The sequence below is a fragment of the Erythrolamprus reginae genome, chromosome Z (genome assembly GCF_031021105.1).
Source record: "Erythrolamprus reginae isolate rEryReg1 chromosome Z, rEryReg1.hap1, whole genome shotgun sequence".
Classification (NCBI taxonomy): Eukaryota; Metazoa; Chordata; class Lepidosauria; order Squamata; family Dipsadidae; genus Erythrolamprus; species Erythrolamprus reginae.
Window position 1 is genome coordinate 28,851,331 of NC_091963.1, and position 27,923 is coordinate 28,879,253.

General features: G+C 38.9%; 1 protein-coding gene across 1 annotated transcript in view; it reads right to left on the reverse strand.

Annotated features, from left to right (window-relative positions):
* The window catches only part of RSU1 (Ras suppressor protein 1), a 123,805-nt gene extending 98,492 nt beyond the window's left edge, over nt 1–25,313 (reverse strand). Inside the window, exons 1-3 of the mRNA XM_070729569.1 lie at nt 25,076–25,313; nt 22,899–23,034; nt 14,969–15,019 (exon numbers count right to left, since the gene is read on the reverse strand). Of these exons, the coding sequence (XP_070585670.1) occupies nt 14,969–15,019; nt 22,899–23,034; nt 25,076–25,189 (301 nt within the window). The 5' untranslated portion in view covers nt 25,190–25,313. The remainder of the gene's footprint in view (nt 1–14,968; nt 15,020–22,898; nt 23,035–25,075) is intronic.
* Nucleotides 25,314–27,923: the final 2,610 nt, after the last annotated feature.

The following is a 27,923-nucleotide window of genomic DNA, read 5'->3' on the forward strand; positions in this document are numbered from 1 at the left end:
ATCTTACACCCAAATGGAGAACTTAAAACTAAACAAGAATTGGAATTACAAAACTATAGGTTGGACGAGTGGACATATATACAAATAAAATCCAGATATAATAAGGATAAACAAACACCAGGTATAGCAAATTCCACCCAAACTCTGGACAAGATCTTAACAGGAAATGTGGAAAAACAGATAACCAAACTGTACCAGATTTTACTAGAACAGGAGAAAGAAAAAGAGATGATTAAAAATCCAATGGTAGCCTGGGAGAAAAATATACAAAGGGAAATCCATATAGCAGAATGGGAGAAAACATGGAATACAATAACTAAAATCACCCTATCATCAGTCTATAAAGCAAACTATTACAAATTATTTTACAGGTGGTATCTACCACCGGCAAGACTTGCCAAAATTTACCCAGCACTACAAAACGTATGCTGGAAATGCAATAAAGAAAAAGGAACTTTCTTCCATATGTGGTGGTCCTGCTCTAAAATTCAAAAAATTTGGGAAACAATTTACAAATGGTTAAAAGAAATTACGAAGGAGGAAATAGAGTACTCACCGGAGGGGATGCTCCTTGGAATTTGGAAAAGATCATACTCTAAACAACCCCTTTTTTTATTGACTCACATAAACACAGCTACAAGAATTGCAATAGCGCAAACATGGAAGAACGAACAGACTCCCAATGTAAATGTAATAATAGACAAGATATATACATGTGCAGAAATGGACGAGATGACAAACCTACTTAAGGGAAACAGAATCAATGAAACTAAAAGCATGTGGAACAATTGGCACGAGTGGATTCAAAGGAAAAGATCTGTATAATTCTATACAAAATAGCAGTACAAACCTTAAAAAAAATTGAAAATACCATTTGAATGTTTTTACCATGTTTTGCATTGCATAGTATTAAGTTAATATTATCTATATAACAACTGTAACCGGTAAAAAAGTTGGATAAGACCTGTAAACTGTATAAACAAATTGTGATATATGTATCTATAAAACAATAAAAAGTTTTGGAAAAAAAAAGATAATAATATCTCTAGGATATTATTATCTTTTAGATTTCTGACAATATATTTTATATATTGCATTGTTCACCAGTATTTTCTATAAAATTCTAATACTTTTTACTTCGCATCATCGCTCAGCAGTGCTACATCGATAATTTAATATTAACATCCTTACTCTCTTGGACTGAAAGTAAAAAAGAAGGAGCTAATTTATTTCAAGTTTATCTATCTTAATTAATAAGAAACAGATGTTACCCAAACCATCACATGGTAAACCTAGAAATTCAAGAATTGAATGTGGAATATTCTACTTATAAATAAGTTATGATATTTCCATTAACATAAATGCCAGATGATCAGATCTAATAAACCAGAAAATAACCAAAGTTATTCACTGTTGTGGATATTGTACTGAAACATATAAAGGCCAGTCGTGTAAAAATGGCAAAAATTAGGATTATTTCTTAGTAATATTATTATTAATCAAGCTTTGAGTTGGTTGCAAACAATTATTTCACAATTAAGAGGCCACCTTTATTTGTTTAATGAAGAATATTTACAAATCACCTTTTGGGGCCAGAACATTATTCACAAAGCTAAAGGGGGAAACATTTAGCACTTCACAGAGCTAAAGGGTGGGGATGGGGATAGAGCTAAGGGGGAAAAAGTTAGGAAAAGTTTCATAAACGTTTCTAGTATATGAGAAGAAAATCATCAAATCACCACCCAGGGAGAAACACCACCCCAAAAGGAATACTAAACACATATATAGCCAACAGAAAATATGTGATTTAAAAACAGAAAATAACAGAAAATGTAGTTACTCAATCACTATTTTTCTAGGTTTCTAAGTCAACATGTAAAATATATATCTCAGCAGTGACCTCCACTGGATAAATTATGCAATGCTTTCTTTTTCACCCTGCCATCAGAATTTAGAAGAAAAAAGAATTGCCTTCTAAAATGTATTTATTAACCACATTGCACTGTTAATCCTAATATATTTATAGATTGGATATATTGTTTTAATAATATCAAACTATCTCAAGTACTCAATTAAAAGTTAAAAGTTATAATAAGCAATAGATATATAATCCTATTTGCGAAGTTATACTGCATGTAACTGTATGGCAAATAATGACAAATAATGCAAAGAAAGGAGTTATTTTTCCCCCTACAGATATTTTTATTTAATTCTTCATTTATTGTTGTTCGTTTGCAAATTGGTATTCTATGTGTCAAATGTTTCAGTACATATATTTATCAGTAGATGTAAATTAGGGAAAACTGTGTTATTAAGCATAACATAAATTCAAAATGTAAGAATTATCAATTTCTAATTAGAGTCAAAGCAAGAAGAGTACATTGTTACTAAGACAAAGATAGCCACTTATTCAGCAACTAAGTTATAATGGCTCTGACCAAGGAGGGCTTAAGACAGATCCTCAAAGTTATGGATGTGACAGCCATTTATACCTTCATTGCCAGTTTAAAAGTCAATGGGAAAAGTGGCAGGAAATTGCAAATGATTATCGCCTGATTGCAGGATGCCGTCAACATGTGGTATTCGCCCAACAATATTAACTGGAACGTTGGTACTGTCACATAACATCACACATTATGACTATGTAACTAAGGTTCACTAAACACCTCATACAACGGTATCTCTACCTAAGAACGCCTCTACTTAAGAACTTTTCTAGATAAGATCCAGGTGTTCAAGATTTTTTTTGCCTCTACTTAAGAACCCGAACCCGGAAAAATTTCCCAGGAAATTTGAGAGCAGCACGAAGGCCCGGCCAGTTTCCTGCCATTCCCCCTTTAATCCCGGCCATCTTGGGCTTTTCTGGGCTGCCAGAGGAGCCTTTCGGTGGCACTAAAGGAGGCTTTGGCAGTCCAAAGCGAACAAAGCATTTTCCTTTCTCTGGCCGCTTGGAGAGGGAATAAATCTCTGCCAGCGCCCAGAGAAAAGAAATGCTCCCTTCGCTCTGGCAGCCCAGAGTGAACGGAGCGTTTTCCTTTCTCTGGGCACTTGAAGAGGGAATAAACCACTTCGCTGTAGTAACTCCCTCACGCTGCTTCCCATACACCCAGTGCGATGTTGCCTCCTGGAATGTCAGGGCGCGGAAAGGTAAAAGGAGGCGCTTCACCCTGGCTGGATCAACTTGGCTTCAGCCAACCGATTAGTCACCACAGAGAAGGAAAGGTACCAGCTACAAAGCAAGTGAGCGAGGGAAGTGGGGAGCCCTTCAGCATGGAAAGGAAGAGGAAGCAGTTAGCAGCAACAGCAACAGCCGCCTTTTGGTCAAAGGAGCGGGAGGTTCCCCACTCTTGCTGCCTGGGTTTCTCTCTCTGGCATAGTGTATGGAAGACAACCTCGTGCCGGACGTATGGAAGGTGAATGCTCCTCCTCACAGCCTCAGAGTCCCTCTTTTTTTTTTAAGCCTTAAAGTTTTGGATTTTTTTTATTCCTCTCACCTCACCTTCTTCCTTCAGCAACAACTGTCCTCCTCCTCCTCCTCTTCCTCCTCCCACCCAAATTCAGAGCTTTTATTTCTTTTCTAATGGGTTTGCACACATTATTTGCTTTTACATTGATTCCTATGGGAAAAAATTGCTTCTACTTACAAACTCTTCTACATAAGAACCTGGTCACGGAACGAATTAAGTTCTTAAGTAGAGGTACCACTGTATTCTGTTTAGCTATGTTGTTCATTTTGTTTTGGTAAGCTTTGCAGTCTTTACATTCTTGCATCACATATGCATATACCGTATTTTTCAGAGTATAAGGGAGTTCAACACACACCTTAGATTTTGGGGAAGAAAATGGGCGGGGGGAATCTGCTTAGCAGATATTCATCGGGCTAGCATTCTTAGTCTGGTCAATTTCAGCATATTATTTTATCCTGTGGTTAGGGCTTTTAAAAAAAACTTATTTGGAGAGAATAACAATGAAAAAGCTTGCAAGCCAGTAGGAGTTGGGAACTTTGTTAGAACCTGGTTAGGGCTAGAAAGAAAAATTCTGAGCAAGTAGAGCAATGAAAAAAAAACTGCAGAGCATTAGGACTTGGAAAACATTTGTAGCAGACAACAGCAATGAAATAACTTGCAAGCTGCTTAGGGCTGGAATAAACTTTTGGAGCAAGTTAGAGCAATGAAAAAAACCTGCAAAGACTGAGGGCTTGGAAAACATTGTTAGCAGAGAGTAACAATAGAATAGAATTATTTATTGGCCAAGTGTGATTGGACATACAAAGAATTTGTCTTGGTGCATATGCTCTCATATGAAAGATCTTGCAAGCCTGTAAGAGCTGGGAACATTGTTAGCACCTGATTTGGGTTGGAAAGAAACATTTGGAACAAGTAGAACAATTAAAAAAACCTACAAAGACAGGGTTTGGAAAACATTATTCACAGAGAGTAAAAGAGCTTCCAAGCGGGTAAGAGCTGGGAACGTTGTTAGCACCTGGTTAGGGCTGGAAATAAACTTATTTGGAACAAATTAGAGTAATGAAAAACACTCTGCAAAGACTTAGAGCTTGGAAAATATTCTTCATAGACAGTAACAATAAAAAAACCTGCAAAATAAGAGCTGGAAAGATCGTTAGCAGCTAGTTAGGGCTGGGAGAAAAGAGCTTCGAAAAAAGCTGCATTCAGAGTATAAGACGCACCTGAATTTTCAGCCTCTTTTAGGGAGGAATGGGGTGCATCTTATACACAGAAAAATACAGTAGTCACTTTTCTCAATTCCTCTATCAATGAAATGTTAAGAATGTCTAGTCTAGCCCTAGCTATGGTTTTCCCAGTTGCAATGTATAGCTGTAAAATTTTGACCATAAGGAAGGTTGGGTGCCAAAGAATTGAGGCCTTTGAACTATGGCATCGCCTGTGGGATTGCCTTCTGCCACATGAATCCCAGTGACCAGTCAGGTCCCACAGAGTCGGCCTTCCCCAGGTCCCATCAACTAGACAATGTCGTTTGGCAGGGCCTAGGGGAAAAACCTTCTCTGTGGGGGGCCCAGCCCTCTGGAATCAGCTCCCCCTAGAGCAGCGTTTCCCAACCGGTGTGCCGCGGCACACTAGTGTGCCGCGAGACACAGTCAGGTGTGCCGCGAAGCTCCTAGGGAAGCTCCAGCTGGGCGGGGCGCTGCCGGACCGCCAGTGCCTCCGACCTGGAGCTCCCACTCGCAGCTGTCCCCCGGCTACTGCCCGATGGCGCTCTCCTGCTGGGCCCTAAAGAAGGAAGACGGGAAAAAGGAGGCAGGGGCGGGGAGGTGCGGCAGTAGGAGTAAAGAGAGCCGCGGCCGCCGCTGTCTCCCCACGGTGCCTCCGGCCAAACGTGCCCCTGGCTTCTCTGCCCTGCCCCATTGCCCGCCCGATCCGCCCGCTCTCCTCCGCTGCCGCCGCCTCCTGTCTTGGGGCGCGATCCTGCCCCCTCTCCTCCTCCGCCGCCTTCTGCCTTGGGGCGTGATCCGCCCCCTCTCCTCCGCCGCCGCCTCCTGCCTTGGGGCGAGCAATCCGGGAGTCCGGGACTGTGTGGCTTTGCGCCATGAAGAGAAAACGGCCGACTTTTCCCTGCTGGCGGAGCCGTTTTCTCTTCATGACGCAAAGCCACACAGTCCCGGACTCCCGGATCGCTCACTTCTCCTGTCAGCAAAACCATCTGCCCAGGAAAGCGCCGCGCATTGAAAAAGCGCGATGCTTTTCTGGGCAGCCGGCTTGCTGGCCGGAGAAGCGAGCGATCGGGAGTCCAGGACTGTGTGGCTTTGCGCCATGAAGAGAAAATGGCAGCAGGGAAAAGTCGGCCGGGCTAACGGGAGGCGGCACGTGGCCGGGCGCTGGGGACGTCTGGGAGGGCGAGGGGGCTGATGGCTGCTGCCTCTTAGCTGCAGAGCCAGCGTGCGGAGGCGAAGACAACGGTGCCCTCCCGGCTCTCTCTCTCTCTTTCTTTTTCTCTCTGTTGCCAGCATGGTGAAAGAGAGAGAGAGAAAAAGGAGGGGAGAGAGAATGAGGGAGAAAGAAAGCAAGAGAAAGAAAGCAAGAGAGAGAGAGAAAGAGAGGGGGGAAGGAGGGAGAGGGAAAGACATAGAGGGAGGGAAGGAGGGAGAGAGAAAGAGAGAGAAAAAGAGAGGAAGAAAGAAAGAGGGATGGAGAGAGAAAGAAGGGAAGGAAGGAAGAGAGAAAAAGAGGGAGGAAGAAATAGAGTGAAATGGAGGAAGAGATATTTTTTTGTCCAAACTTTTCTTTAGCCCCCCCGCCTCCCCCGCCCCCCCGTTCAGTGTTCCCCAGAATTTTGAAAATATGAATAATGTGCCGCGGCTCAAAAAAGGTTGGGAAACACTACCCTAGAGATTCATACTGCCCCCCATCCTGCTCGCCTTCCGTAAGAGTCTTAAAACTCATTTATGCCACCAGGCATGGGGCTATTAGATTCTTGTCCCCTGGCCGATGAATGTGTTTAGAGAAAGTTGATTGAATGAAATGACTGTTTTTATGGTCTTGGGGTTTTTAGATATTAAATTTAATTAACTGGATTAAGATGTTCCATATTGTTTTATTATATGTTGTAAGCCAGCCCACGTTCTCGGAGAGGGGTGGCATACAAGTCCAATTAATAATAAAATTATTATTATTATTAATAATAATAATGGTACTAGAGAAGACTCCTGCAAGTCAGTCAGACTGCAAGGCAATTAAATCAGGCGGTCCAGTAGGGGGCCAACTCTAACCGCTCTTTAAAAAGCCTGAAGATGAAACTCAAAATACTTTGGTCACCTAATGAGAAGGAAGGACTCTCTGGAGAAGAGCCTAATGCTGGGAACGATTGAGGGCAAAAGAAGAAGGGGACAACAGAGAATGAGGTGACTAGATAGAGCCACTGAAGCAGTCAGTGTGAGATTAAATGGACTCTGGGAGATGGTAGAGGACAGGAGGGCCTGGAGTAATGTTGTTTATGGCATCTTGATGTGTTCGACACAACTTCACAACTAACAACAACAAGTCCAGCCTTTATCTGACATGAGAGCTTATATTATTTTGGTCAAATGGCTCACCAATCTTTTCTTTAAAAATTCTAGGGATAAAGCATCCACAATCTTGGGAGGCAAGCTGTACCATTGATTAACTGTTCTTACTGTCAGGAAATTTCTCCTTAGTTCCAGCTTTGACGAGTTTCCACCTGTTGCTTATTGTCCTATCATCAAGTACTTTGCAAAATAGGTCATCTACTCTTCATTGTACAGATCCTCAAGTACCACAGAACTGCTATCATATCACACCAGTCCTTTTCTCATTGGCTAAATATTGTTTCTTTAACCACTCATTGCACGGTTCAGCCTTCAGACCCCTTACCACCTTTTCACTTTCTAGCAGATCAACTTTTTTTTATCATGGTGACCAGAACCGGATGAAGTATTCCAACTGTAGTCTAGTGATATTAAAATTCACATGACCTTGATACTATTGTTCTGTTGAGGCAGACTAGGACAGCATTGGCTTCTTTGATACTTATAGCACATGCTGGCTCTTATCTTAATGGTTGTCCACTAGGAAACCTAGATCTCTCTCAGTTATTGCTCTTGACAGTATATAGTATATGTTCTGCCGGCGTGTTTCAACCGCCTGTAATTACAGGGTAATTAATCCAGGAAGACAAACACCACACGATAAAAGGAAAACCCAAAAGTTTTTATAAACAGAAAAACAGAAACAGCTCCCTTTTTAATTTTCTGGTACACACAAGGCACAGGTTAAATGCAATCCAATTGCTCACCCAATAACTGGGAAATTGAGTCCAATTCCAAAGTCCAGAGAGTCCACACACGATCTTGAACAGCACACAAACCACGATCTTGACAAAACAATGAATCAGATAAACTGCCACAAGGCTAAACCAGCACGCTGTTCTTTTTATATGTAGCACTAATTACAGCAGCCCCATCCAACCACAGATGGCCTCGTTTTCTCTTGTAATAATCCTTCAGTTGTTGTCTCCTATGCATCACTCTACGCATGCGTGGATGTGTCATTAATTCTTGTTCAGAATCCAAGGATGATACAGATGATTAATCTCCTCCTGGGCGGTCTGCTAAACTCCCCTCTTTCCTGTTATTCACACTTCCTTGGTTAGAGGAGGCTTCGTCGGCAGATTCCATCGGGAGCAAAACAGATCTGCAGCATGTGGATGTTTCCCCCACATCCACCTGCACATTCCTTGGGGCAGGAGCTGGGCCAGAGCTAACCACAACAGTATATAACCCTATATACCACCTTTTATATACGTGTGCATTTTCTTGCCTATGTGTAAGATCTTATTTTCTTACCAATAAATTGTGCTTTGTTGGATAGGGCCAAAGTTAAGGCTTATCAAGATCCTTCTGTATCTTGAGTTTATCTTCTAAAGTGTTAGAAACTATCCCCATTGTCCATAAATTTGATGCGTTCCATTTCTATCCCTCATTTAGATCATTTATGAAGTTGTTGAAAAGTATTGAACCCAAGACAGAATTTTGAGGTACACTACTGAATGTTTCCCTCCATGTAGATATATCTCCATTGAGAACTATACAATGAGTTCAGCCAATTGTGAATCCATCTGCTGGTGGTACTCTCTATCCCACGAAAAGTAGACTGTAGTTTACTCTGGTCTTCACTGAAGGTCCAAGTATACTATGTACACAGCATTTCCTTGGTCTACTAATTTAGTCTCTTTATCAAAGAAGGCAGCAGTTTGTCTGGCATGACCTGTTCTTAACAAACTTGTGCTGGCTTTTACCAATTGCCTTTTTCATTTCAGGTGGTCACAAATCGGCTGCTTATTTATCTATTGAAGGATTTTTCTGGCTATTGGTGTCAAATTGATTAGTAGTCTGTAATTTCCTGGATCAACTTTCTTGCTCTTTTTGAAAACTGGAACTACATCACCTCTTTTCCAATCCACTTCCGCCATGCTCCAGAAGCTTTGAAAGACTTTGTTCCAAGATCTGAGATCACGTCGGCCAACTCTTTCAGGCAATGTGGAAATTTAATCCACCTGGTCCTGAAGGTTTGAACTCATCTAGAAAAGACATCTCTTACCAATATCTTGCCTATTTTCTGTGTTTTTGTTCCCATAGTGTTGTTTTTTGTAGTCTGGACTATGTTTTTTTTTATATGAATACAGCTCGAAAGAGGGAATTGAAAAGTTCTTCTTTCTCTCTGCTCCCCATCACCTTTTTGCCATCTTCTTCCATTATTATTATTATTATTAATTATTATTTATTAGATTTGTATGCCGCCCCTCTCCGTAGACCCATCTTTCTGAGCAAGCTAAAATCTGCTAGATTCATTTTGCAATCCTCCCCAAAGAATGATTCTAACAAAATTCAAGTAACTGAGAGGTTCTGTTAGTATCTGGCATGTAGTTTTTGAAATGTGTGTCAGCTTTGACAGGCAGCTCCTCTACTTGCCCCAACTTTTCTCACCTTCAAAAGTTCCCCTTCTTCATATTCTACAAGATTCTCTCTCACCGTGTCTCCCTGTCATCTGTTGTTATAAGGAGATGAGGAAAGGAATTTGTGAGCCTTTATTCTAATTGTCAGAAGACTGCTGCAACTTTCTTTGTGCTTGAAAAGTTTAAAACTTTATTCAGATTTACTTTGCAGCTAGTCTCAAAAAATTCAACCAAGAAATAGTGAACTGTGCACATGCCTGGATATCACCGGCACATGGCCATACATCATCAACACACTGAATTATCACTGCCTCTGAAGTCTGCAGCCAAAATATCTCCACCTCCTCTCCCAATAAATAAAATAAGGAATGCAAAACAAAACCTCCTCTACAACCCAGCAGAAAGTGGAGAAGCGATAAGAAAAGGGATAATTATAATAATCTAATTAGTGGCTGTTTCTACAGCAGCCCGTAATCTTAACTTTTATTCAACAATCTTGATTCTTGTCCAAGAGGCTGCTGCTTAGAGGGGGATGTTTTTGTCTCTCCTCCAGCTGAGATAATTCTTTTAATTCAATTTTCTGGAACTGCATTCACGCTCTACTGCAGCACCGTAAATAAATCCTAACCTAGCACCCCATTCTCATGCTTAGAGCCCCACTGCTCCAACACGGAGCATTTTCAATGCTAAAGCTGTTAATAAAATGCTTCTCCCACATTTTTATTCTAACCAGGTAGTTATAGGGGGAAGACAGAAATTGCTTTATGCACACACACACACACACACACACACACACAAGTAGCTTGCCTGAGTACTGTTTTACATTTACTTCCTTGCCTAGGGGCAGCTTAGACAATTTCATTGCGTGAGACAATAGGAAAAAGGTAGCTTCAGCAAGTGGTGGGAGTTCAGTTTTCTATTCGACACAATAGGATTCTCACTCAGGACACCTTTGGTCATTGCTTTCAGGATACTTTTGGTCTTTGCTCAGATGACCTGCAGGGGGTGACTGAGAATTGGAAGAAAAGGACACAGTCACTTGTCAAACTTCCCTAGCCAAAGACTTTTAGGCATACCCTGTTGCCTTATGCATATTTCTAAAGAACACAGGTATACCTAACTTTGACAGGTTTATGGATAGAATTTTTTAAAAAAACTCACGGTGTTAGAAACAAATAAAATAGTGAAGTGGTAGCACGGAGCGAAAGCAAGGAGCTATGGCTTATTGTAGTGATAAAGCTTGCTGGGTTTTCTCAGGCTGCAAACATTGTGGAAAACACTGGACATCTATTTACCTTTCATGAATAATTTACCACTCTAGAAAATAGACATATTTACTATAAACAGTGGAACAACAAAGCAAGCATGCTCATTTATAAGCCAGAAAACTAGTATGAGATGCTAATATGACCTTAGTGAAGCTTATCAAATGTCACTGATATTGTTTTCCAAGTCATTTTGATAACAATATGCTCAGACAATTAATTGTATCTTTTTAAGGGATTAGGTCAAGAATGCCAAATGTGACAAATAAGAAAACAGAAATCCAGGGTTTTTTTGTAATAGTAAGACACTATTTATTTTTATTTATTGTTTAGCTGGATTGCAGTCTATCTTGCAACATTTTTTCCCATGTGTCTTAAACGAAGTTTCAAAAGTATGACTCAGGGTGAAATATATTTAAACACTTAAAAGTACAACTAATTTCAGAAAATGACAGAAAAACTATGATATGTGTTAATATGTTGGGAAATTTACTTTTGCCTGGAATGTAGAACTAAGAACATGTAAGAACTATTTTTGTCATATAAGTGAATGATTTATATTTGATCCTTTTTGTGAGTTCACCAGCTTGAGGATCCTTATAGAATGGAAATAGGAATATCTAATAAATTCACTGACATTATTGAATAAATTATAGCGCAGGAATGGGAAAATCACAGACAGTATTTCATCTGTGGTCCTCCCACACCTAGGGCCTCTGGTGAATCTGCTGAAAGGCAATAGAAAAATGTTTCTTTTTAGCAATGAACAGACAGTTTGAGGCATGTCCTGGTCATTCCAGCCTCCAATCTCTTTTTCATGAGAAAATCATTATTTCCAGAGATCACCCTTTCAGAGCAGGGGAGGATTGCACATCCTTTGCTATAAACCTTTGATAATGTTTTCCATATCAACAATGTGAAAATGGAAAAGAAGAATCATAGAATCATAGAGTTGGAAGGGACCTCCAGGGTCATCCGGTCCAACCCTGCTCAATGCAGAATTCATTAAACCATCCCATAAAGATGACTGTCCAGTCTCTGTTTGAAGACCTGCAGTGAAGGCAAGCCCACCACCTCCTGTGGAAAAATGTTCCACTGGTTTATCACCCTTGATGTCAGAAAGTTTTTTTCTGATATCTAATCTCAATCTTCTCCCTTGCAGATATTCCTAAGAAGATATTGCTTCCGTTCAAGTATCTCCTTTTGAAAAGTAAAAAAATAATAATCACACAATCAACAGTTACTGTTTAATCCCATTAAACTCTCACTCTTTTTCTAAGTCAAATCAAAATACAGTGGTACCTCTACTTAAGAACTTAATTCGTTCCATGACCTTAAGTAGAAATGTTCTTAAGAGGAAGCAATTTTTCCCATAGGAATCAATGTAAAAGTACAGTGGTACCTCGAGATACGAGTTTAATTCGTTCCGGACCTGGGCTCTTAAGTCGAGCAGCTCTTATCTCGAACGACTTTTCCCCATAGGAATTAATGTAAATAATTTTAATTGGTTCCAGCCCTCAAAAAACTCACAAAGTTAGTCTAAATTATGCAGAAAGACATGTTTTTAATGAAGAAATGTACATGTACATATAAATGAATAATGAAGTTTCTTTCACTTAACTTGTAAACTTTCTTAAACTTTTAAATTTACATATGTTCAACTTCTCTGCCACCCAATCCTGTAGGACAGAGGTCCCCAACCCTTTTTGCACCAGGGACCGGCTTTAAGCGATCAAGAGAGGAATGGGTGAATGAATGGACGGAGGGTGGGAAGGAAGGAAGGAAAGAGGGAAGGGACAGGAACAGAGGAAGGAAGCAAGGAAACTTATGAAAGGGGAGAGTAAGAGAGGAATGAGTGAAGGGAGGGAGGGAGGGAAGAAGGTGGGAAGGAGAAAGAAAAGAAGAAATAGAGGAAGGGAAGGTAAAAGAGAGAAAGAAAAAGAGCAAGAAAGAAAGCTGCAAGCACCCCCCCGAACCCCCCAGGCCGGCTGCAACCTTTTAAAACACGCGCGCCGCAGCTGTCTCCTGAAGCCGAACGCGGAAGTTAGCGTTTGGCTTCAGGAGACAGCTCCTTGGCGCTTGTATCTCGAATTTGGGCTTGTAAGTAGAACAAAAATATCTCTCCCCTCCCAGTTCTTATCTCGAGTTGCTCTTAAGTAGAGCAGCTCTTATGTCGGGGTTCCACTGTAAATAATGCATGCAAACCCTTTAGGAAAAAAATAAAAACTCAGAATTTGGCTGGGAGGAGGAGGAAGAAGAAGAGGAGGAGGTCGCTGCTGAAGGAAAAAGATGAGGTGAGGGGAATCAAAAAAATCCCAAACTTTAAGCCTTTAAAAAAAAGGGGGACTCTGAGGCAGCAAGGAGGAGCACACCAACCCAATACACCCGGTGCAAGGCTGCCTCCCATACACTGGCTGCTGCTGCTGCTACCTCTTCTTTCCCATGCTGAAGGGCTCCCCTCTCCTCTTGCTCACTCGCTTTGTATTTGGCGCCTTTCCTTCAGTGTAGTGACTCCTTGGCTGCCCAGAGCGAAGGGAGCGTTTCTTTTCTCTGGGCGCTGGCAGAGGTTTATTCCCTCTCCAAGTGCCCAGAGAAAGGAAAATGCTCCATTCACTCTGGACTGCCAATGCCTCCTTAAGCGCCACCGAAAGGCTCCTCTGGCGACTCAGAAAAGCCCAAGATGGCCGGGATTAAAGGGGGAGTGGCAGGAAACTGGCCGGGCCTTCGTGCCGCTCTCAAATTTCCTGGGAAATTTTTCCGGGCCCAGGTTTTAAATAGAAAATGGTTCTTAAGCAGAGGCAAAAAAATCTTGAATACCCAGATCTTATCTAGAAAAGTTCTTAAGTAGAGGCATTCTTAGGTAGAAGTACCACTGTATACCTTTCCCTAAAGACCATGTGCGTGAGGCTCCGCCCACCTGCCTTGATGTTGGTTACTTCCTGGTTTTAATCTTCTGCGCATATGCAGTGCGTCAAAAATTGGAGTGACGTTGGCGTAGTGAGTGCATTTCCAAACCAGTAGGGAAGGTAAGTAGATTTCACCCCCACTGTATACTCAAAGACCTCTGTATTATCCTGAACATGCCCTGTTTAATTGTGTATATGTATAGAAAGGAAGATGACACTGATAGAGATATATGCAAGCTCTGCTGCCAGGACAAGGTAAAACACATTTTAAATCAACAACAGTCAGAAAACATTTGGAGAGCTTAGCTATCACCCTAATTCAGGGAGCGATAAGTTGGAGAAGGTATAAATTATTCAATCAATCCAATATTGATTTATTATCGCCAATTGCAATAAAGGTAATTTTATACTTCTTAAAAAGTTAGGGGTTTTTTCTGCTCTACCAAGTCAGGCTGACAATGGGTGCTTGTATGTCCCCTTACATATGAAGGCTTTCCTGCTGTGTACAATCACCCTGCATTCGTGGAAATATGGGAAAGATTTTAGAAGATGTGGGGGAAAAGATGCTGCCTATGGTCAGATAAGAGGCAGCATAGCCCATAGCTGCCAGGTGGTGAGCAAGAGCTCAAAGGAACATTATCTAGGTTCTCAACCTGTAAAGGTTAAGGCGGGAGAACTGTATTTTGAGACTTGCATAATGCTATTAATGTAGTTTTATAATAAACTAAAATTTCTTTATCTGGTTTCTTGTTTGGTAACCTGTCAAACTGTCAAAGAACAAGAAAATGATATGCGCGAGTACTTCTAAATGAGGCTTCATACCAATGACACAGATTATTATTTTGCAGAAAACTGGATACCTGGTGCCCATTTATATCATAATACATTTTAAAGTGTTTTTATGTGTGTGTATGCATATACACACATCAACTTCAACAGTTTCAGTTGTTTAAAAATAATACTTTGTACTGTATAAACATACAAATACATTGTTTTTGTAGCAGGAAAAGATAATCTTCAGTCCCCTTCTCATTTAGCAGAGAGAGGAAGGGTTCCATCAGTACAAAAATTGGGACTATAAAACATTAATTGCAAAGGAAAGATGATTTCTGGAATATGCTATTAAATATTAACTTGGTATTTCAGTGTTGACAACATTATTTGAATGAAATGTGCTACTATTCCTGCAATAAAATGTTGAACACTGAACAGAAAGAAAATGGCATGGAAACGTTCAACAATACTAGAGACAACTTACAAAATATGTAATATGTAATTGTGCTCATATCAATTAATTCCAGGAATTCATTTATATTGGGGAACAAAGGAAATATTTAGAAATGCACTTACAGGTGAGCTTGTTGTGACTGAGAACCAGCTGTGTGATATTAGACAGACTGACTGTAAATAAAAAGAAAAGATAAATAATGAATAAACAGCTCACATTATAATTACAAAGCAGAAAGTACCTAAAGAGCAAGTTTGAAGTTATTCTTACATAATTTCCTAGTAAGATTTACTAGGAAAGATTTACTAGACTTTCCTTAAAGACCTAGTTAGTGAAGTACTAGCCTAAGTCTATAACATTTTTCATAGAACTAAGTTGCTTTCCAAAATATAATTTTAAATTTTTGAATTATGACTCATTACATAAGCAATACCCGACTTTCATTTCATTCAAAATCTTTTTAACAACATACTTAATTAAAATGCTCTATAGATATATACTTAAATAAATATTCTGTATATGTTTGTACATGTTTTATTTCATATTAAAGTTCAACTAAGTTTAAAAAAATAGATTGGCTATATTTCAAAGACTCAATTGTTCACAAAAATGAACTAAATCAACTTAAACATGGCAATAATTATCTAACTTTCAGAGGAAGTACATATTTGTGTTGGACTCTGGGGAAGAGGGATGAAGAGGAAAACAGTAATAATGATGAGAAATAACAAAGCAGCCAATGTGATTTTCCTTTGTGTTTACAAAGCAACTTAAAAAATAATTAAATATGAGACCATAAGTTTAAAGACGGGATGCTTTAATATGCTCATTTACTTAAGCAGGCTTCAATTAACTTGACATCTGTGCTTTTCAAGATACTGTCAATAGGTTGCAAAAGAATAAACTATCATTATCCATTGCATTATATACATTAGAAAACTATTTTGCATTCTTGGCAACTTTGCATTCTCAATCAACTTTGAAGACAGAATTTGAATTCTTGGAGAGAAATATTTCTGACTATCTCTCAATTAAATGATTAATCCCTAAGACGAGGGTTGAGCAGCAGGCAGGACGGCATGGAACGCAGTTCCACCGGTGGAAATAAAGCTACGTGCGCAGCTCCAGCTGATCAGCGGCAGTCACTTCCTGGATTACTGGTCTCGGCTTGGCTCTCCTTTTCCCCCCTGCTGCTGCTACTATGTCTGAGCTCCTTGATTTTTTCCTCTTTTCTGGCCTCGGACGAGCTTCCCGCTCTCCTGCCTGGCTCCTCTCCAGCCTCACACGGCCACCTCACACCTTAGGTGCAAGCAGAAGGCGTGGGTGAAAGCGGCGCTGGTAGGATTCATGCTTCTGGCACATTCTCCTAGCTACCCAGCCTGAGGTGGAGGGGAAGGAGAGCATGGGAAACACAAAGCAAATTGTCACCCCAGCGAGCGACACTGGTAAGGTTGTAAGTTGAGGACTTAACAGTTAACTTGAACGGTGATGATAGTTTAAGCCACTCCCACCTGGTCACAAGCCACTCCTACCCAGTCACATGACCATTAAGCCACACCCACAAAATAAGCCACGCCCACAGTGTGGCAGTACACATTTTTGTTGCCCATTACTGCCTAGGACTAAAGATAGAACAACAGGAAGATTGAATTATAAGGAAGAAAAAATGCAATCAGAATTACTGAAGATTTTCTTTAATAGGTATACTATAATAAACTGTGCCCTTCAGATGCACAAGATGGCACCCAAGTTTAATTTGTAATTCAGTGCATAACATTGAAAAATAAAGAGTTTATACTTACTGTAAATCTCTAAGTTAAGGGGGGGAAACTAGAGGGGAAAATGACATATACTCATTTTCTCATATTTATTTATTTATTTATTAGTTGGACTTGTATGCCCCCCCTCTCCGAAGACTCGGGGCGGCATATAGTTGAAGCAGCGGTAAAATCTAGCAAGTTCTAACAGGTTGTGGAAAACAGGTAGCGGAAATTTTGAGTAGTTTGGAGAACCAGCAAATACCACCCTAGCTAGCCCCAGAATGGGGTGGGAATGGAGATTTTGCAATATCCTTCCCCCAATAGTGGGGACAGAATGGAGATTTTGCAGTATTTTTTTCCTGCCACGCCCACCAAGCCATGCCCAAGCCATGCTCACCTAGTCACACCATGCCAATCAAGCCACGCCCACAGAACCAGTAGTTAAAAAAAATGGATTTCACTACTGAGCTGAAGTCTATGACAACTTGTTTTAATTATAAAGAAAAATGTATTTTCAATGCCCTAAATAAGAAAATGAAAAAAAAAATCACTGAAAATTTTCCAGTTAAATGACATGTCATAATGCGTATTGTCCTTCCTTTTCAGAAATAAGTACACTGTAGTATCCACAAAATAGAAGCCTTACTGGACTGTCTCTATTTCTGCTTTTTTCCAGTTTTTGCTTATTTATTTATTTATTTATTTATTTATTTTATTTATTCAATTTTTATGCCGCCCTTCTCCTTAGACTCAGGGCGGCTTACAACATGTTAGCAATAGCACTTTTTTAACAGAGCAAGGCTATATGTATATGTTTACATACAAAGACCATTCACATGTAAAAGTAATTATGTGTTATCAAAGAATAATATTTCTTCCAATAGTATACTAATCCCCTGGATGTTGAATTGAACAAGGCTAATTTGGACCCTTCATTAAGCCATTGCTATTCTGACAATCCTTCAAAGTAGACCAGATCCTTACCTGACCCTACTCCATGGGATGATCAAGATCCTATAATAACAGATTCTTGAAAGTGTCATTCCAAACCTAAATAATGTTTCTATCTTCTTTGTTTACATAGGTTTTATTTTTAAAAAAATGCTTCAAAGTCATGTCGCTAACTCTATATATCAGCGATGGTGAACCTTTTTTTCCGCGGCTGCCAAAGGAGCATGGTCATATGCTATCGCACATGCACGAATGCTCACACCCATAATTCAATGCCTGGGAAGGGCGAAAACAGCTTGCCCCACCCCAGAGGCTCTCTGAACACTAGAAATGGCCTGTTTCCCAACTTCTGGGGCCCCTAGTAGGCACATATTTCACAAGTAGGCTCATGTTCCCCGGTTCCATAGGCTTCCCTGGAACCGGGGGAGGGTAAAAGCACCCTCCCCCATCTCTGGAAGCCAAAAATACCCTCCCACAGCCTCTGTGTGAGCCAAAAATCAGCTGGCCATGTTGGAGCTGAGCTAAGGCAATGGCTCACATGCCAGCAGATATGGCTCAGCATGCCACCTGTGGCATCTGTGCCATAGGTTCACCATCCCTGCTATATATAATCTTTTCAGGATACAAATTATGTCAAAATAACAAACTCTGTTTTGCAACCATGTACACTATTATTTGATGTTTGATTATTTTAACTTTTAGATAATTCTGGAATATATATTTATTTAGAATATAATTTTTGTTAACTAAGTATGGGAAAGCTTATAACTATTTGAATATTCATTATGTAAGGGAAGGAGAATCTATAGTTTATTTGTTGGTTTACTTATTTTTCAGCATCCAGTTGGGATTGAATGTTCAATGTACAATATATTTTACCTTTGGCTTTTTCTCTTTTTCCCTTTTTTGGTACAAGATTTTTTTTTCATTGTTAAGTATTGAATGTTTGTTTTTCTGTTTTATCTATTTTGTATTTTATTCTACTTATCAAACAAAACTAAATGTTAAAAAATGAGAATTACTCATTTAAAAACTCAATCACTTTGAAATTAATATAAAAAAAGATCAGTATACATGAGCCTTGGCTTCATGAGTCTCTTGCCATAGTGGTTGAAGACATTCTATTGAGGAATACAGTATTTTCTATATTATCCTCAGCCACTATGGCAAGAGATAATGTATCTACAGTTTAACATTTGGGGTGAATAATTGGGAAGAACTCATTACACATTTTTTTCCTTTTAAAACATCTCTCAAATAATTGCTGTTAATGTTGGGGTGGGGGGAAACCTTCTGTAAATTACAAAGCCTTGTGAAGTTTTGATTAAAAAAGTGGTTACTCAAACTACAACAAACAGGAATAAGATTAAGACCCAGGATATGCATTTGCCACATGATTGCCTTAAAAAAAGAAAGGAAATATATTAACAGGGGACTTGCCTGGATGGGGCATACTTCCAAACTGAATCTGTTTTCCAATAAAATTAGATCTATACAGTATTTCAAAATGGTAGTTATAGTATTTCTCAACTATTCTGAATTTAGAGACAAGGATGATTAAAAAAATCTAGCAAATAATGTTTTTCTACAAATGCAACTACATGTTTATTTATTTTTAAATAGCATTTACTGCTGAGGTTTGTTTAAAAAGTTTGCCATAGAAGACTTATGTTTTATTTATATACATGGTTTATTTAATTTAGATCATTTATTATTCTATTTGGTCATAGAATTCTCTTTAAAGGAGGCTTTACTTTTCCCTAGAATTAAACAAGCTGATGAAAAGGAAAATACACACACAAAATTGAATATATATATATCACACACACACACATTAAAACACTGCATTTTTTGCTTCTATTTCTCTCACATTCCGATTCTCATAAGTAATTATGTTATTAATCAGTGTTTGTTTTATTGTAAATTGTAATTTTCCCCATTCAGTGACCTCGCATCATCACGGTGAAATCGTGAATCCAAGATATCCCCATGTCACACCAACACTCCGCAGTCTGCATTGGTTGCCGATCAATTTCTGGGCACAATTCAAAGTGTTGGTTATGACCTATAAAGGCCTTCATGGCATCTGACCAGAATACCTCCGGGACCGCCTTCTGCCGCACAAATCCCAGCGATCGGTTAGGTCCCACAGAATTGGCCTTCTCCGGGTCCCGTCGACTAAACAATGTCGTTTGGTGGGACCCAGGAGAAGACCCTTCTCTGTGGCGGCCCTGAACCTCTGGAACCAGCTCCCCCCGGAGATTAGAACTACCCCTACCCTCCTTGCCTTTCGTAAAGTTCTTAAGACCCATCTCTGCCGTCAGGCATGGGGGAACTGACACATCTCCCCCGGGCCTATACAGTTTATACATGGAATGTTTGTGTGTGTGTTTGCTTTTAATAATGGGGTTTTTAGTGTTTTTTAAATTATTAGATTTGTTCTTGCATTGTTATTGTTATTGTTGTGAGTCCCCGAGTCTACGGAGAGAGGGGGCATACAAATCTAATAAATAAATAAATAAATAAATAAATAAATAAATAAATAAATAAATAAATAAATAAATAAATAAATAAATAAATAAATAAATAAATAAAATGTGACATATCAGGACTATTTCCCCCTTTGGTAAACCGGGGTTAAGAATTGTAATTTCTGCTGTTTCTTCAGCTCAAACTGAAGATACCTGTACCTGAAAATGAATCAGTATGTTTTGCTTTAGGATTTCTCTTTAAACATCTGAGAAATTTCGGTGTTGTTTTAATTGTCTTTTGATCAAGAAGAGTTAACTCTTTTTCCATGTGGACTAAATATTGGTTACAACTACTATCTAATTAACCAAATGCCACAATGGGAAATGAAGTACAGCAGCTGCCTAATAAGCTGCCTTATACTGAACTAATAAATAACTTAAACATCTTTGGCATTATTAAACAATATTATAATTTCTGATTGGATAATTTAATGTTTCAAACAAAGGAAACTCCTGAGACAGGTGTTGCGACTTCACTAATGTCACATCATGAAAAAGAAAGTGTCTTACAGCAGCACTGAATTAATTATAAGATAATTAGCATAGAGTTAAAATTTGTCTGTCTCTGAAGATTCAGGAATAGGTTACTAATCCACAAAAGACTTTTAAAGTTTTGATTTCTTTTCATAAGAAAAATCATTACTAATTTATGAAATATTCACAGAATATACTATGAAATAAGATTAAAGAACAGTCTCAGACAATAGTATTTTTCAGTTCTTTAATCCTTAGCACCAATAGAAGTAAAACATGAAATTATTCTGTCAAGAAACTTATGCTTTCCTGTCCTTTAGAAGGTAGCAACAAATCAGATTACAAGTAGTTTTTGACTTACAAGCATTTGCTTACTGTTTGTTTGAAATTACAGTGGCACTTTTAAAAGTGACTTATCATTTTCACACTTATGACCGGTGCAGCATTGTCACGTGATGAAAATTGGCAACTACCACACATCTATGACAGTTGCAGTGTCTCAGGATCATGTGATCACCTTTTGTGACCTTCTGACAAGCAAAAAAAATGGGGAATCCAGATTCATTAACAATCATATGACTAACAACTGCAGTAATTAGCTGTAGTCAAAAAAAGGTCACAATGAGCAAAATTCACTTAACAATTGTCTTGCTAAACAATAGAAATTTTGACCTCAATTGTGGAACACTGCCTGTACTCATGAACATATAAACATGAACTATCAGAAAATCACACTTTGGTATTTTAGTGTATGAGATGTTTTACCTTTCATTGGCACAGCATGTATACTCGAAGAATTTTCCTCAGAAAGCTTTCGTTAATGTAATTTTGTAAACAGTACTTGATTAAACAGTACTTTAATCAATTTAAATTTTTGTCAAGTCGTGTAATAATTTGCAATGTTTTAGAACTCAAAATTCTTGAACTAGTTTTATAAGTCATATAAAGAACATTCCTTGCTCTCATACCATTCTCCACAAATTTATGATAACTGACTAATTTAAAAGGTAAATTATTGGGGTGGGGGGAAATTAGCCTTCATATCCAGATGTTAGAGTACAGTCAAAAAACAAAGTCAGCAACAGAATTGCAGCCGAGAGGACACAAAAAAGCATTGCTCTGAGTATATAGAAATACTGTAGAACTATAAAATATGGGGAAAAGCAAAGAATACTCTTTAAAAAAAATTCTGTTGTGAGTCACAAATGACTTCCAATAGTATATGCTGACTGACAAAAAAGCATCAGACAGTAGAATATCTGGTCACAGTTGTTTAGGGAGTAAATTGTACAAAGGCTGTACTGGAAAACACAACATTGTTTACACAACATTGTTTGTTATCTCATGAGTTTATAGTTAAGTCAGAAAAATAGCTCTCGTGAAGTTATTTATATCCATTAATATATTTTCTTTACAAATTCTCAATTTAGTACATAGACAGCAGGCACTGAGCCAAACTCTGCTCAGAGAGAGTCTTGTTAGAAGGGGGAAAGTAATCTAATTCAACCTAATAATATGGATTTATACATAGGTTTTAGATTAAGGTGTGAAAACTTTTATGAGGCTGTAAGGTCACATTTAATTTATGCATCATTTCTCACTATAAAACTAATGTGGAAAAAGATGTTTGATGGTTTTTAGGGAAGTAATACGTGTGAAATGTGGCCTTCAAGTTGTGAATGTTTGAATTGTTTAAAAACAACTCTCAAAAAGATACTTATGGAATGAAATCATAGATCTAATTAGTCTGATGCATTGTTTCCCTTAATGGCCAACCAGATGTCCTTGGAAAATCACAAGCAAAGTGATGGAAAGTATATCATTTTCCTATTTTGTGGGAAGCCAGAATCTGGCCACATGTTGTCTTGAATCTTGGAAGAAGTATAAAATCAACACAAGTATTATTACTAACATTAACAGCATTAAATATGTATCTACATAAAAAAGCATTTAATAAATATCAGCCTAATTGTTATGTGTTGTACAATAATATATATTTACTGCCATATCACATTTGGGACCTGTAAGAGTTTATTTATTGAACAAATTAAGTTTTGAAACTTATACTTCCTAATTCTTTGCTATTGTGCAATAACAGTTCGAGGCTGATTTATGAAAAGTGTAACCAAGAGGCAAAACTACACAATAAAATAAAACTATCATTCAAATAATAGTTTATTTGACATATCAGACAATATTACACAATCAAAACATTCTTCAACATTGTTGTTGGAAGATAATCTGCATCTTATCTACCAAATCCTTACAAAAACATATTTATTCCTGCAGAAGTGATTAAACTTACACTAAAATGAAAGAAACAGCAAAATACTTACATAATCCAGGTATATCTAACATGTTTGATATGCCACGCTCACACATGTCCACTTCCAATATATTTTTTTCCCTACTTTCCTCTACAATCTTTTTCAAGGATTTCGACATGATGTAAACTGAAACAAACAGGGTACACTGTAGAATAAAAAATATAGTAGTCACAACCAGCAAGGAGACATTTTTACTGATAATTCCAATTACCGTAACCCCAAAATACGCAAGATTTTTCATGTTGGAAATTAATTTGACAAAACAAAACAAATTTAATTTAATAAAACTTTACATATAAATATATTAATTGCATATGCATATTTATGTCATGCCTTTAATAAGTTCCTTTTCCGATTAAACTGTAATTAAAAAAACAGTAGCAAAGTTAAGAAATTGCATCCAATGTTGCATCCACACTACATTGGAGCCTCTTGATATGCATTTCTCAGGTACTAAAAAGCCAAATGTACTAAAAAGAATCAGACATAATTTTTGTCTAATTATGTTTTCTTTAAGTAATTGATGCAGTTGATTGCAAGAACAGTCATCAACGCTCTGTAACTAACTTTTAAAGATGTCAAAGTATCTAAAATTTGCTTGCCTGAATGTACAGATTATAGATGAATGCTGAAAATTTATTTATTAGATTTGTATGCCGCCCCTCTCCTACCTGTCATCAACTATTTCAGCTTCAATCTCAATAATACATGGGCAAACAATAGATACAAATTCAAAATTGATTGCATAAAATATGACTTCAGTAACAGAGTGGTCAATGCCTGAAATGCTCTACATGATTCTATAGTTACATTTTCAAACCTCCACAGCTTCAACCTTAAACTGTCTACCATGGACCTCACCCCATTCCTAAGAGGGGTCTTATAAGCGCACCAGCATGCCTACCATCCCTGTCCTACTGTCCCCATTTATTTGTACTCATTTCCTGTGTTCATGTCCATGTTTATTCTTATAATACCTGTTACATGTTCAAACTAATTAAAAAAACAATCACAATGAGAGACCATCTTCTTTCTATAAAAACAGGCTCCCTCCATTTGCAATTAAAGTATTAAATTACAAGTGATGGAATCTACAAATGCACAATCGAATTCCATAGCTTTTGTTTTTCTACAGAACATCACGTTTTTCTGCTCTATGGGTTTTAATAGCAACTGTCTAGGAAATGGTTTCAGCCCCAAAATATATGATTTAGTCCATAGGGCACAAAAATCATAACATATCCTAGGAGAGGGGCGGCATATAAATCCAATTAAATAAATATGATTTAATCTATAAGGCACAATAATCAAAATACAGTTTAGCCTGATGAATGGCCCTAGTCATTTGGTATTTACACTTAACCCTCATAGTGAGTGGACATAATTGTTGAGAATTGGATGGCAAATAGGTTTTAATGTATTTGTTATATTTAGGTGAAGTAGAAACTTAAGGTAAGTTTAATGAAAGTAACTAATTTGAGTAAATATCTTAAACCTACCTGGGAACCATTCAAGCATCCCTTACAAAAGTGGATGTAACTTTTCTGTCTCCTGGGACAACTGACACCACTTTTGTTTTCATTTCTCTCAGGAGACAACAGCAACAACCAATCACAGGACAGAAAATAGTTAGAGAAAGAAGAAAAAAGGGAGGGGGAAAAGGAAGAGATTGCTGGAAGACAGACTGAGAAGCATTTATTATGAGTGACATGTCAAGCCTCATCATTAAATGCACGCCATTCAACAACACCTAAAGGCAAAGACGAACATCACTAAGGCCATACCTCAACTGGCCATGATTTGTCCTATTGTTACCGTAAGAGAGAAACATGGAAACTAACTTTACCCTCAGCCTCGAGGAGAAAATAGGCAATATGTAAGATGCAATATGTATGTAAATCATGACTTTTTGAAGAATGGGGCAACACGGCTCCATCCTAAGCAGCAATCCATAGGTTAAAATCTTTATTTCTCATCACAAGATCCGGGCATGGGAGGGGGGGGGACAACTCTACCTGTTGAATACTGCCTGCTTATTACTGCTTGCTCTCAAAAAGGCAATTGTTCCTTGGGCGAGGCAACCGCTTCATGCTTCCAAGTGGCCAAAAGCAACACAAGACATTTTCTCCAAGCGGGTGCAGATGCCTCGGCTTAAAGGAGGTGGGGGAGGGGTCAGAGCAACTCACCGCGAAGAGCAACCAGGAGATCGGAGGCACCAGACGTACGGAAGCAGCGCAGCCCCCGGACTTCAGTGCACACACCCTGCACAAGGTCCGCCTCCTGCCGTCGGGTCCCGTCATTACCTTCCTCGAAGTGCGCAGGCGCCTCGATACCCCGGCGCCCGAAAAGGTGGGGGCTTGCGGGAGCCAGCCACGCTCCGCTCCAAGTAAGGCGAATTGCCTGAGTGAGTAAAAGGCCCGCCTTTCTCTCGGAATATGCAGCCGGCGGCTACCCAATCCTAAAGTTCCTTCGCCTTTGGGCGATGACTATTGGTGGGAAGAGCTCAAAAGCGGGCAAATGAGTTGAGGAACCGAGCGCCCTGCAGCTCCTGAAAACTTATTCGGAAGAGCGAGGCGAACTAAAGAAAAAAAAGAGGGGCGGGTGCAGGAAAATAGGAACTGGGAGGGTGTGTGTGTGTATGGGACAAGTGGCCGAACTCTTTTCCTTACGAGCACACTTATTTTACTTCTTTTTTTGCTAGCGCTAGGGAAAATAGGCTATTTTTCAAATTGCCAAGATTGAGGAACATTGGGTTAGTATATAGAGTCTTCGGAGAGGGGCGGCATACAAATCTAATAAATTGAATTTAAAAATTGAATATCCGTGTTGATGTTATAAAACAGATATCCTAAAATTAAGAATGAACTTTGTATTTGCAAAGATTCATATTTAAGCCATTTTAAAGAATTTTTCCTGCAGCTTTACATTCTGCTTTGGATTCTAGCTTGGTATCGTCTATATAAATATGAACCATCATGTCAATTAACAACGTGACCCTATTTTTGCTTTCTCAGAAATGAGCCACGTTTATATTCAGTGGCTCTCCTGGGTTGAAAAAGGTAGTGTGTTGGTGACAGGGTGGACTAGAAAGAATTCAAAACTTTCCTTGCTCTGTTGTGAAACATTGATTTGTGTCTAATCGAAATTATCCCAACTATCTCAGTGCTGTTATGAGGATAATGCTAAGAAGCTAAAGGTGGGATTCAAATGTTTTTATTATTACTTCTTGTTCTGGGATGCTTAGCATAGGATGTCAACTAAAATGGTGCGACACTGTTCTTAAATTATTTTTTCTGTGCTTTATTGTGTCAGTCATTTAAATAGAAGGATTTCAGGGATGTTTCAGTGTTACAAGTACAATAATAGAAACCTGAAGAGTATTTTGCTATTTCATTTAGCCTCAAATAGATCAGTGTGAATGTGAATGAATGATTTTAAATGTTATTAGAGTTTTTAAAGTTTTTTAGCTATATTAATTGGATTTTTTAAGGTATGCATATTGTATATTGTTTTCATATGTTGTGAACCGCACTGAGTCCTTGGAGAGGGGCGGCATACAAATCCATTAAATAAATAAATAAGTAAGTAAATAAGTAAGTAAGATATTATGTTGAGTTTCTTTCTCATACTTCCTTCTCTCCCAAAAATTCTGAAGTCTTCTGAAACTTCTCTCTTAATGGTTCATTATTTAATTATTTCATTTCTTAGAGACACATAATGCTCACTCTTTATCCTATGCTTTACTCTTTTAAAATTATCTTATTTTAAAAGAACTGAATTCCTTAAGAATTTAGCGGAGATAGTTTTAAAACTTTTTTTTGACCTCCAGGTGATATTTGGATTTCTTTTTTATCTATCCCCTTTTCATCCACTTTCTATATGCTTATTGAAACTCAGTCTAAAAGATTGCTTTCAGGATTTCCTTTTATAAGTGAATACAGTGGTACTTCTACTTAAGAATGCCTCTGTTTAAGAACTTTTCTAGATAAGAACCGGATGTTCAAGATTTTTTTGCCTCTTCTTAAGAACCATTTTCAACTTAAGAACCCAAGCCCATAAAAATTTCCCAGGAAATTTGAGAGCATCACGAAGGCCTGGCCATCTCAGGCTTTTCTGGGCTGCCAAAGGACCCTTTCTCTGGCGCTTAAGGTAGCTTTGGCAGTCCAGAGCGAATGAAGCATTTTCCTTTCTCTGGGCTCTTGGAGAGGGAATAAACCACTTTGCTGTGGTGACTCTCGCGCTGCCTCCCACACACCCGGCATGAGGTTGCCTCCTGGAGCGTCTGCACGCAGAAAGGCAAAAGGGGGCTCTTCTCCCCGGCCGAATAAACTCGGCTTCAGCCAAACCGAGGAGTCGCCAGGAAAGGAAAGGCACCGGCTACAAAGCAAGCGAGCGAGAGGAGAGGGGAGCCCTTCAGCATGGGAAGGAAGAGGAAGAAGGTAGCAGCAGTAGCAGCCGCCGCCTTTCGATAAAAGGAGCGGGAGGTTCCCCTATCTCGCCCGCCTGGGTTTCTCTCTCTGGCGTAGTGTATGGGAGGCAGCCTCGCGCCGGGTGTATGGGGTTCCTCCTCACCGACTCAGAGTCCCACTTTTTTTTTAAAGTCTTAAAGTTTTGGATTTTTTTGATTCCCCTCACCTCACCTTCTTCCTTCGGTAGAACAGTCCTCCTCCTCTTCTTCCTTCCAAATTCCGAGCTTTTGTTTCTTTCCTAAAGGGTTTGCACACATTATTTGCTTTTACATTCATTCCTATGGGAAAAATTGCTTCTACTTGGGTGAGCAGTGTGGTCGGGCAGTAGGAAAAGCAAGTAGGATGTTTGGCTGCATAGCTAGAGGTATAACAAGCAGGAAGAGGGAGATTGTGATCCCCTTATATAGAGCGCTGGTGAGACCACATTTGGAATACTGTGTTCAGTTCTGGAGACCTCACCTACAAAAAGATATTGACAAAATTGAACGGGTCCAAAGACTGGCTGCAAGAATGGTGGAAGGTCTTAAGCATAAAACGTATCAGGAAAGACTTAATGAACTCAATC